Source organism: Varanus komodoensis, unplaced genomic scaffold, assembly GCF_004798865.1.
Source record: "Varanus komodoensis strain SLA01 unplaced genomic scaffold, ASM479886v1 scaffold4, whole genome shotgun sequence".
Classification (NCBI taxonomy): domain Eukaryota; kingdom Metazoa; phylum Chordata; class Lepidosauria; order Squamata; family Varanidae; genus Varanus; species Varanus komodoensis.
The window spans coordinates 32674807-32687158 of NW_025335941.1; the positions used below are offsets into that span (position 1 = coordinate 32674807).

Genomic DNA, 12352 nt, shown 5'->3' on the forward strand with positions numbered 1-12352 from the left:
TAAATAATGTATTCACCTTTGTGCAGCTTTAAGATAGGTTTGAATCACTGGAAAGGGATCCCAAAATGATAATTAATCACATTTAATTGAGTTTTTAATATTCAGTACACATGCTTCAGAAAATAAAAGATACAGCATAAAGTAGTGATCCCTTGGATAAATCGCAATATAAAGTACAAAAATGCATTTTATCTAACAAATATTAATGGATTTTTCAACTGTTTAACTAGAGATTAGCAAAGGTTCATGAAGATGATAATGTCTAGTCATCAAGCTTTATTAATATAAATGCTGAGACATTGAGTAATCTGCTGTAAGATTCGTAAACATTTGGAAGATGCTTAGCTACAAAATTGCCAGTATGAAGAAGAAATACATACCTTTCTCTTTCATGCTCCTTAAGAAAGACACTTTCACTCAAATAGAAAATGAAATGGACTTTCACATTTAGAACCTTAGAGGTTCCGCGAGCTCTTTTTTCTTGGCCCAATGTTGAGTCAATTTGGGTTCTTGAACTGCAAAACTGTATCTTTGCAACTACAAACAGGAAACTCCTGTAGTAGATGAGGAGGCTTCTGAAACAGTCACGGGACCAGAGCCAGAATCTTAACTTCTTTGCTGTTTACTTCACGAAAAAAAAAGTTAAAAATGCAAATTATGCCTTTGAAGTATAACAGTGAAAGCACTCCCCCTTGTAGTCCAAGCACTCTTCAGCAGTGCTTTCCACTGATGATGCAAACATGCAAAATGCCTTGCATGATGACAGCCAAAGACAGCAACACTATCCCACTTAGTTGGAACACATGAAGTTGCCTTATACTGAGTCAGATTACTAAACAGATTCATCAAGTTTAGTTTTGTTCACCCTGACTGGCAGCATCTGTCCATGACTTCAAGCAAGAGTGTCTCCTTTCCTTCCCAGAAATGTTGGGGATTGAAACTGGGACCTTCTGCCTACAAAGCATGTGCTCTACCACTGCGCCCAATTTTACCCATGAAGGATGAAATACAACATGATGAACTGTTGGGAAAGTCCAAATAAATCCTCAGATAAAAAGATATGCTTTTATTTGTCCTTTAATATAAAATCTGGCAGCAGTGCCCTTGCTCCTTCCCACCCAAGGGGTCTAGAACTTTTCTCTCAGCTCCACACTGCCTGGGAAAAGCAGGCACTCCCAGGTGCTGGATTATTCATGCATTTTCTTGAGGAATGAGACAAGCTCCTAGCCATGGAGAAAGCTGTGCTTCCTTTGCAATGTAAAAATACCAAGGCACCTCATACTTTGTCTTGTAAGCTGTCCTAAGCCATTATTGGAAAGGATGGGATAAAAACATTTTAAATAAATAAATGCATAAATAAGGAATTCTGTATCTCTGATTGCAAAAACCACATTTTAAACCTGTTAGATTTCTGAAACTCCCGATTGGTTTGTTATCTGTTCCTCAGGCCTTTGATGGAGCATGATGTTTTTCCTGATACCTGTACTGATTTCTCAGTGTTTCTGTATTTTTCCCCATTGTCCTTGCCTCCTCACCCATTCAGAATCTCATCACTGTCTTGAAACTGTGTATGTAACCCACGAGCTGTAAAACATTCTGTGTATGCTCTAGGAACTTGTAGTTAGGTATACTGGCTACCTGCCATCGCTGTTGTATTTTGTCTCTGCCAAAGGGGTTCCTGGGTGATCTTGTCAATAAACTGCTGAGATTTGAGCATGGCATCTTCTGTGTGGATCCGAACATACATTCTCCCTGACAGATCCTTACTAGCCTCTCTTGAGGAAGAAATATGGCAAGAGAACACCTGCCAGGCTTGGCAACTTAAAGGAATATGTTATTGGAAACTCCCACAGCCTTCACACACACACAACACCCACCCAGCCACCCACACCAATCATTACTGAGAATGAGTAGAGGGGAAATTTGGAAGGCAGGTTTGTGCTCTCCACACAGCAATATGCTACCTTTAACAATTTTGCAAAAAGATTAAAGGAACATTAGAGTGACATGACAGTTCTTACACCTTATCCCCTACTCTGGGGAGAAGAAAGTTTTGCATCTACTTGGAAAGGCCTGAAAGTTGTGGCCCATTTCTTGTTCATTATTGGAGTTTAACAATAGCAGTGAGAACTGAACCTACTCAAATCTGCATAGCCTTTTTTAAAGTCCTGTGAAAATTGCAATACTAGAAAAAATGAATCTCAGGAAATGGGCTATGCATGTAAGACACACAAAGTGAAAGACTTTGCTATCTTGTTTTGTCTCCAATACCCATGTACCTAATTAAGCCACCCTGGACTTGCAAACATCTTTTGAAAACTGGCCTAAAATGGTCACCTAAATGTGTTGGCACTGGGAGCATGGCTAAAAGAAAGTATTGACATCAGATGTGGGTAGCCGACATGGTCTTGTCACATCCTGTTCAAACATTCCCTTCAGGTGTACTTGCTCTTCTCTACAAAGTGGTTTTTTAATCAGCTGCATCTATGGTTATATTCATCTCATTTTTAACTTATTACATTTCTATATTGCCCAATAGCTGGTGCTCTCTGACCGATTTACAGATTAAATCTTTAAAAATATGTTGCAAAAATCATTTGCTTATAAACAAACAGCATGTACAGAGATATATGTATACTTAAAACAATTTGAGACAATCAACAATAAGAATGATCTAGTATCTGATTACAAGTTCATCCTATGCTGCTACATGCCTGAAAAAGGAAGATCTTAGCCTGCCATCCAAAAGAACTTGGTGCCAAGGAAGCTTTATCAGGAACAGCATTCCATGACTGAGGGTTGGGCACATCCCCAATAATGTCCTCTTTAACATGGTGAAGGAGTTTGAGAATGTCAGAGACGCCAAGAGCAATGCTGCCAAGAGGCCACACTATCTTGCTAAGTTGGTCTCCTACCAGGGTCACCTAAGGTAGAATGGCGATGGCAGAGACACCAATACTAGGATGCATTGACCCTCTTCCAGACTAATGGTCACATCAGCAGAAGAGAATGATTATCTCTACTGATGATGGGAATGGAGAAACTCTTGAACGGCAGCTACTGGGCAGCAGCAATAGTTGAAGGCAACATTGGCAGGTGATCTTTCACAGACAACAGCAGTGATGCTTACACTAACACCAGTTAGTATTGTTCAGAGAAGGTAACGGTAAACCACTTCAGAATCTTCTTACTTTGAAAGCCCTATGATGAAACAATCCAAAGTGAAACAAGAGATAGTTCCAGAAGATGAGACTCCCAGGCCAAAAGACAGTCGGTGAGCGACTAGGGAAGAACAAATGACAAGTATGCTGTCGTGAACGAGGCAACTAGATCAAAGCCAAAAGGAAGTCTAGTGACTGACATGCAGAGTGGCAAAAGGAAAGCCCAATGCCTCATAATACATAGAATCAGAATATAGAACATGAGAAGCATGAATCAAGGCAAACTGGTAACCATAAAGTAAGAAATGAAATGGGTAAACCTGCAGTACTTTGTGAACTTACGTGGCCTGGAATGTACAGAAAGATAATTAAGTAAATTCTAGATCAAATCAAACCAGAACTTTTCCAAGAAGCAAAAATGACAAAACTGGGGCTGTCATATTTTCAGCACATCACAAGAAGGCAAGACTGCCTGAAGAAGACAACCGTGCTAAGGAAAGTTGAAGGCAGAAGAAAAAAGGAAAATCAAATATTAGATGAATTGATTCCATAACAGAATCCATACACTTGAATTTACAAGAGATGGGCAGGGCTGACATTCTGGAGGGCTTTCATTCATAGCTTTGGAGAGACCATGACAGCACACAACAACTATAACGACCCACCTAGAAAGACCTTTCCTTCATTGCCCCCTTCCATGCACCCTACAAAGAAAGTACCTGGAGGAGAGCCTTAGATAATGGACATAATGTGCAGGTAGGTTCATGCCAGGAGAAGCAGTTCATAAAGTATTCCAGTCCTGAGCTATGTAAAACTTTATACATCAAAACCAGCACTTTAAATCAGGCTCAGAAACAAATAGGCAGCCAATACAAGTGGGTTAAAATCAATCTTACAGGTTAAGACTTTCTCTGCATCAATCCAATTGCCACATTTTTAATGAGTTGCAGTTTCTGAACCATCTTTAAAGACCACCCATTGTAAAAGCCTTTAACTTGCAATAATCTAACTTGGAAATTACCAGAGCATAGACAATTATAGCCTTTCCCCCCTATCCAAATAGGGACATAACTGAACCACCAACAAAGTTAGTAGAAAGCACCACCTGCCACTGAGGCCACTTGAGCCAAGTGATCAAGGTGGCTCCAGGTAAGCCCCCAAGCTACAAAGCTGATGCCACAGGTGGAGTGCAACGCCCTGTAGAACATATTGAGCACCCTCCAACCAGTCAAAAGAATCACCCACCAATAGCATTTGAGTCTTCTTTGGATTGAGTTTCAGTTTATTAGCTTTTATCCAGCACATCTAAAGTACTGCCTGATTGTTTCATTTATTTCACATGGCATTGGTACAATTAGCCAGGAAGTCTACAGTGCTAATGCATTGCAGTTTGGCTGCCTAAGATTGCTAGCTCTTCTGTTCATGCTTGCATGCTATCCACAGTGCACCACAGGGGGTAAGCCAGTTTGCACACAGAACAGCTAGTGGTAGTCTGTGGGAGTGTCAACATCTTCCAAGATCCTTCTCCACTGCTGCTGCTGTAGATCCAATGCAGACTGGACCTCTCACTTCCAGGCAGGTTGCTAGTTCCCCACCGAGGTGGGTAGCCATTTATCTACTTGCACGAATTTTACGTACTTTTGAACTGCTGGGTGGGCAAAAGCTGGGACAAGGCAGCTGTAGCTCACCCCACCATGCTGATTTGAACTGCTGGCTTTCCAAACAGCAAGTTCAGAAGCTCAGTGGTTTAACCCACAATGCCACCTTGTGCCTGATGAGAATGAAAAAGAGAAATAGAGCTGCATTTAGAGTGTATTGTCATCAGCATATTGATGACAATTCACACTAAACTCCAGATGGCCACACTCAGCAGTTCCATCTAGACAGAGAGTAGCATGGACAAAAGCAACCACTCTGGGGTGGAGGAATCCATGGAACTAAGCAAGATTTCTTCATCCTAACCTCATGGGGTTGTTGTGGGGATACAATGAAGAGAGAAGGAAGATTATATAAGCCACTTTGGATTCCTTTGAAGAAAAATAGCAGGAAATACATAAATAAATAAGCAAGCAAGCAAGCAAGCAAGCAAGCATCACCTCCTGGAGCCAATCATCCAAATAGAGCAAAACCACTGCAATAGATTACCCCACCGCACCCCCAGCTCAAACAGGTATTCCAGAAGGATATCATGATTGATGGTATCACAAACTGCCAAAGGATCAAGGTCACACTACCATTCTCGCTCCCCCAGTATAGATCATCATGCAGGGTGGCCAAGGCTGTTTCCATGCTGAACCCAGCCTGAACCACAACCGAAACAGAGCCAGATAATCAGTATCATCCAAGAGAGCTGGGAGCTGATAAGTCAGCACCAGCTCAAGGACCTTGCCCAAGAAAGGAGCATTTACTATCAGCCTAAGTTATTAAGATCTTCCTGGCCCAGGCAGGGTTTATTCAAGAATAGTATCACTATCACCTCTTTCAGATGGCCTCATGACAACTTCTTCTCACTGTTCCTTGTCCATTTTTATAAGCCAAGAGGGGCAAGGGTCGTTTATTTATTTATGTTATACTGTTATGTATTGGAATTTTATTTGTGTAAGCTGTCCTGAGACTCTCACAAAGGACGGCATACAAATATCTTAAATAAATAAATAAGGATCCAAACATGGAAGTGGTTATACAAACCTGTCCAAGCACCTTGTCAATGTCCTTGAGGTATACTAACCAAAACTCATCCCCACTCTCCAAAAAAACAAAAACAAAAAAACAAACCAAACCAAACCAAACCCTGGACCAGTCTGTGTTCTGAATACCAAACCTAGTGATGTAAGATATTTTATCCTGGTTGAGTTCAGCAAATGTACTGACAGTGTTCTTAGGAACAGCATGTAAAAGGACATGGATGACCTTGAAAAACTCTGCTTGCAACACATAGAGGAATTGATAGAAGCAGAAGATGTTTCTTTGCTACCTTACTGGCCCTGAATACACATGACGATGGTGCACGCCAGTGTTCAACAGCATGCACTAGGGGTTTTTCCCTATCTGTGTTCAGGCCATTTCCTAGTTGCTTCATCACTCTCAGCTCTGGAGTGTAAAAGCCGTAAAAGCTCTACAGTGGAGTGGGCATTCAAGAGCACTTGTTTCAACTGCCTTGGTCATTTCTGCATTTGGCAGACCAGACAGGGTGTCAAGAGGAAAGTCAGCCAGAAAATTCCCAGAGTCCTCAGGAAACCATTTGAATCCTTTAGTACTCAGGGAAGACCATCTTAATAGGTCTGCCCTCTTGCAGAACAGACAAGCTAATGTAAGCATAAACCTCATCTGGTCATCACAAAGGGATTGACCCAAAGTCCCCTACCTTCAAACAACCATGTCCAGTTGAAAAAACCAGGCCTAGAATATGCCCTGCTACATGGTTTGGGCTAATGCCATGTTGGGTCAGTCCCATGGTTGTAATGGAGACCATGAAGTCCTCAGCCACTCATCATGAATGTTGGCATCAGCCAGGAGCAGCAGTCTCAATAAAACACATGAGAACACTCCCATCAGCATTTATTTATTTATTTTCTATGCTGTCCAATAGTCAGAGCTCTCTGTGTGGTTTAACACATAAAAATCAATATAAAAATACAAACAACATCAAAAACATAAAAAGATTGTCATAGAAAAGGTTTTTTTAAAAAGAACCCAAACCAAATTTAAATGTATATAAAATCTACAGCATTTATATTAATTAATCAGACAACCTGTTTAAGCATCTAACAAAGTCCCAATAAGCTAATTAAATATCCTATAATAGAGGGCAGTTCTAAGCTGACACTGAAAGGATGCTAAAGTGAATGCCAGGTGGGGCTCAGTGGGACTGTCATTATGGCCATCACCTGAGACTCCCTTGGAGGTGGAACTCAGAGACAGGACCTATAGCTAGATTTCAGTGTCCAGGTAGAAAGATTGCAGTCAGGAGAGGTGCACCATCAGATCTTATTTATTTATTTGGAGTTTTTGTATGCCGTCCCATTCGCATGAGCCTCGGGACAGCTTCCAATACAATAAATAAACAAGCATATAAATAGTACATATAAAATCCAGATTCAACCTGGCTGTAGAATTAAAACCAATAAATAATATTAACAGTTATTAAAATATTGTTTAAATAAAAAGGACTTGGCCTGGCACCGAAAAACAAAGAACGACAGCTCCAGGCGAACCTCTCTGGGGAGCGCATTCCATAGATCTTAAGGTTGCAAGCTGTGTAGGGTTTATAGGTCAAGATGAGCATGTTGAATTGGGCTTGGAAGCATATAAGCATGCTCAAAGAATACCTCGTCACCTTGAATGAGTGCTCGAAAGCCCATTGAACTGCCTCCTAGAGTTATAAAGGAACTGACAGAACAATTCTCAGTTCCACCATCTAGTCCTCTTGAGAAATTATGAAGGATGGATGAAGTACCAGATGACTGGAAGAAGGCTAATGCTGATCCTACCTTCCAAAGGGAAATGTGGAGGAACCTGGATGCTACAAACCAGTCAGACTGACATCAGTCTCTGGAAAATTCTGGAAAAGATTACAAAGCAGTCGGTCTGCAGATACCTATAAATGATTCAGTCAACATGAATTTGCCAAGAACAAATCCTACAAGATTAATTTGATCTCATTTTTTTGATGTGGTGACAACTGGGGTCAGAGGGAACGTTCTGGACATAATATAGCTTGACTTAAGTTACATGATGGGAATACTTGTCTCAACAATACTACAGTTGTTATAGATCACAAGCTGAATATGAGTCAACAATTGAAATAGCTGCAAAATGGCACGTACAACTCTGGACTGAAATAAAAGAAGCGTCATTTCCAAACCATGCAAAGTGCTATTTCCCCTCTCTTCAGCACAGTTTAGGCCTCCTTGTGAGTGAGTATTGCATTCAGTTCTGGGCACTGTAGAGAAGAGTGCTGTCTCTCACACATCATAATCTGCTCAGATAGTCGCCTGGTACTGAGGTGGAGGTTGAGGAGCAGGCAAGGGGAGGACTTGATGGTTTCTAGTGAAGTTTATCAGGCAGAGTATGAGAAGCAGCCTGCCTGGGAAAGGGAGGGAGACTTTTCAGAGCTGTGGGAGACGCAACAGAGATGGAATTCCTTGACCCACTCAGAGCTGATGGATGAAGTGACCAATTACAAAGTGTCCAGTGTTCCGGCTGCCAAATCTGCAAGCAACAGGAGCCCACCAAGAAGGTGGAGGCAGAAGCTTTGCTGAAAGGGAGGGAAGGAGGAGAAGTTTCATTTTGGATGCAGCTTTTTGCATGGGCAGAAGTTTTTCCCACATTTCAAAAAGAATGCTGGTCTGCTTTTTACTGTACTGTAACCAGTTGAGTTTCAATAAAAGAACTGTACTTCTAAGGTTTCATTTTGAGACTACTGAAAGGGAGGGAAAGAGGGATGTGGTCTGCTGATGAGAAGCACTACAGTTCAAGAAAGATGCAGATAAACTGCAAAAGGCTCAGAGGAGGACAACAAGAATGATCAGGGGACTGGAAACAAAGTTCTGTGAGGAGTGACTGAAAGAATTTTAATTTTATATTGTTATTTTTGTATTTTAATTTTATATTGTTATTTTTATATTGTATTGTATTGTATTGTGTTGTAAGCCGCCCCGAGGCTTTGGCAAGGGGCGGCATAGAAATGTCCTAATAATAATAATAATAAAGCCTTAAGAAGGGTCATGATGTGAAGGTCTGCATAAAATCCGTCCCTTGCACTTGCTGGACTTCTTCCCAATGTAGTTAGCCTTGTTGGTAACACCTGAGGGTTTGTAATGTGATACAAAGTGGACTTGCTTCCTATCAAATGCCTGCATGAAGGCTTGGTGATAAAACACAAAGACTGTAGAGTGCTCCAAATGACTAGCACAGCAAGCTATTTTATTTTTTAAAACCCAATAACTTTTAATACACTTAATCCTAAAACAGTATGTGGTAAATACTGTCTTCAATGAGGCAAGTTATCTTCCATTTTACACAGAAGGTAATAACTCTATATGAAAAGTTTGAATGTTCATTACTATCATGGCATCACCTGCAGCTTGCTGAAAGACTTGTTCACATATAAACAGCATCACAGACTTCCTGTGGAGAAACCACAACTTTTTTTCCATAACTTTGAGCAACACTTTCAGTCTGGCCTTCTAAGTAGTTTTGTAGACACAAATTTTCCATTGAGGGAAATCCTGCCCACCTTCTTGGCATGAAAGGGTTTGGCTGGAAGAGTGATGCAATAACTGGTTCACACTAAATTAAAAAGATTTAGAGTGTATAGATCTTCCTTTTGAAATTAGGAGCCTTTTCTGCAAATAGTATAAGAGTTACTGAGAATTGGGTACAAGTATCTGGAAGATGCACTTCTCCATATAGAGGAAAAAAGGGTCAATGAAAGGAGTCATGGGGATGGGAATGAATCAAGAAAGGTGTGCAACATTGGAATAATGCCAGAGGAATGGCAGGCACCCTTCAAATAATTAATGCACAAAGGGAGTTAGTTTTATACAATAGATGACAGAGTGCTAAGCATATCTGTTCCAAATCACTGAAGCTATGTGAGTGGACCATGAGCATTAGAAGAAAGAAATAACGGAGGATATGCTATCAATGGCCACTAGTCACAATTGCTAAATGTTCAGGCTGGAGAGAACCCAAAATTTATGAACAGGCCAGTGATTTGAGAAGAACCAGTTCTGTGAAATGCCTGCCTGCACTTTTGTTTCTCCAAAACCTGCACTGGATCTTCAGATTTGAGTGGGAGTAAGTTCCACTGAACTTCAGTGGAGCTTGCTTCCAATTATAAAGCATGAGAAGATTGCACAATTAACCCATAATTTCCCCACTCCAAAAAACCCAGCATGGGATGGCTTTTAAACCTTTAGGTTTGCTTTCAAATAAAGCATCTTTGCCAGCTCTGAAAGTTATTCATTCACATATAATTCTAATGTATTGTGGTAGTCCAGCTTTAAAAATAGGATTAAATAAAACACTGCACCATGACTTTGTATATTTAACAAATCAATCTCAGTCAATGCTCTTAGTATTGAGGGATATTTATTCCTCACTGAACTTCTCAAGTTAAATGAGCTACCAGAGGAACAATCCACTCACCGTGTAAACATGTGTGTTGCTTTGTGGATAGCCTTCTCCAACCTGCACTCTTTTAATCTTCTGTACTACGTCTCCTGAAAGAAGGCTGTCGTAAGCTGCATGACTAGAAAGAAGGATAATGAAACATATAAATATTTAAACTGTTTAATGGAGGACATAAAAAACAAACAAACAAAAACAAGAGAAGAAAGAAATAATTAGAAACATGCGTAGCATATTTGGAGATAAACCAAAAGAACGTTCTTCTCAAAGCTACAGTTACTACACTTGAAGAACTGAGCCCAAGTGCACTTATCTGGGAATGTGCATTGCATGTGAGTGACTTAGGTTCTAGTTCCAGAATACTCTAAGGATGAACTGTGTAGATATAGACTTTCCCTTATGTGTCACTGCACTAATACCATGAAGAAAAATTCAATCACATGGTTCTTAAAAAAACAGCTGTGAGCCAGTGTGAACATTTTGCCTCCATAGGTTCTTGGAACTCATGCCACAAATCCTTATGAAGATATTTTGTCATTCAAGCACCATGCTTATAGATGATTCCTGATTAATTCCTTCAATTGCAGTTCACTGAATCTTCTCGCAAATGCTTTTGCTATGCAAGACCTTTATTGTGCACTTGTGATTCCTCAACTCACAGATGTCTGTAAGTCCTTTACACAATGTCACCCTCCTCCTGCGTTTTCCAGCCGTTTTTTTTGCATAGCTTTGTGGCTATTTTTAGAGTGAGGATAATGCAGCTTTTTCCTGTATCAACACCATTATTTGCTATTGAAGTGTTATGTAAATTCTGCTCAGTGTGCCATGTTGTGATGTAATGGAATAGATAGGAACAGAAAAGAAAACCTCTGGAAAGAAAAACCGTGAGTAAAAATGCAAAGAAAATAGAAGAGGAAGCCTCAGTAAAGCATCAGTTAAATGCCTCATGGCTTCACTTGCAGGATTTCCTTTACATTCCTTACACTATCTATCATCTCAAGGTAAAATATTATCAGCGCTGCAAGTAAGAAGCATGTGCAGAGTCAAAAGGATATTTTCTAAAATCAACACATTCATCCATATAATTGGAATAAGATAGTTCATGGAATAAAATGCCCTACACCAATGATGAAGTACCCTACCTGCAGAGATGTCACTGCAAGTGAATGAAAATGCAATTATTACTGTGCTAGGTTTCTGAACATGTAAGACAGCCTTCCCCAAACTGGTACTCTTCAGATGTGCTAGACTATAACCCCCATAATTTACAGTAGCCTGATGACTGGGGATGATGGAAGTTGCAGCCCAGCACAACTGGAAACTCCCAGGTTGGGAAATGCTGTGAGTATTGGACCCTGTGCCAGAACATCATTTGAAGTTCCATTTGATGGTATTGGTCATTCTTTAACACAATTCCATGCATGATCAATTGGACACAAGTCCCATTGTGTTCCATATGGCTTACTTTGCAGGCTGCTTTCTCTGCAGGTATTCCTCCAGTCAGTTCTTGTGCTTACAGCACTCCATCTGTGCCCTTCTCACCCCTTGGCTTGAGCACTTTTCTGCCGTATCAGTCACAGCAGTTAGATTCTGAACATTTTGACAGGGCTTCCAGTTATTTTCTCTAAAAAACTGGACTAAGCAGGTTGGATTCATATTATTACACTAACTCCCATGTCTCAGAGATGTTCAAAGGTCTGGAGCACAGCATTTACTCAGATTTAAATTCCCTTGGAAGAAGTTTGGTAGGTTGTTTATATTAAAAACTTTTTATACTAGACCAAAGGGTACAAGAACCTGTGTGCTTTGCCTGAGGCAAGGGACAAGCCTCGATTTGCTGTGGCTCTTTATGTCTGCAGAATGGAGATTAGCCATTGTCTCCCTGTTCCAGAATACATTGGTGGGTGTAATCTAATGCCTGCCACGACTACAAGTATTTCATTAAGTCTTCAAATCTCTATTCTGAACCTGGCTCTAAACTGTGGATCTCATCGCCACAGCTCTTGCAGGGAGCAACACAACATCCTGGTGACCTATTTTCTTGACCTCAGTTGTCT

General features: G+C 40.6%; 1 protein-coding gene across 3 annotated transcripts in view; it reads right to left on the bottom strand.

Annotated features, from left to right (window-relative positions):
- The window catches only part of LOC123029030 (T-cell receptor-associated transmembrane adapter 1), a 94783-nt gene that overhangs the window by 33198 nt on the left and 49233 nt on the right, over positions 1 to 12352 (bottom strand). For all 3 annotated transcript variants that reach the window (XM_044441488.1, XM_044441491.1, XM_044441489.1), the window contains exons 4-5: positions 10314 to 10416; positions 381 to 625 (exon numbers count right to left, since the gene is read on the bottom strand). Coding sequence is in view for 1 of the 3 variants with exons in the window: in XM_044441491.1 (XP_044297426.1) it covers positions 381 to 393 (13 nt within the window). In the remaining 2 variants the exon portion in view is untranslated. The remainder of the gene's footprint in view (positions 1 to 380; positions 626 to 10313; positions 10417 to 12352) is intronic.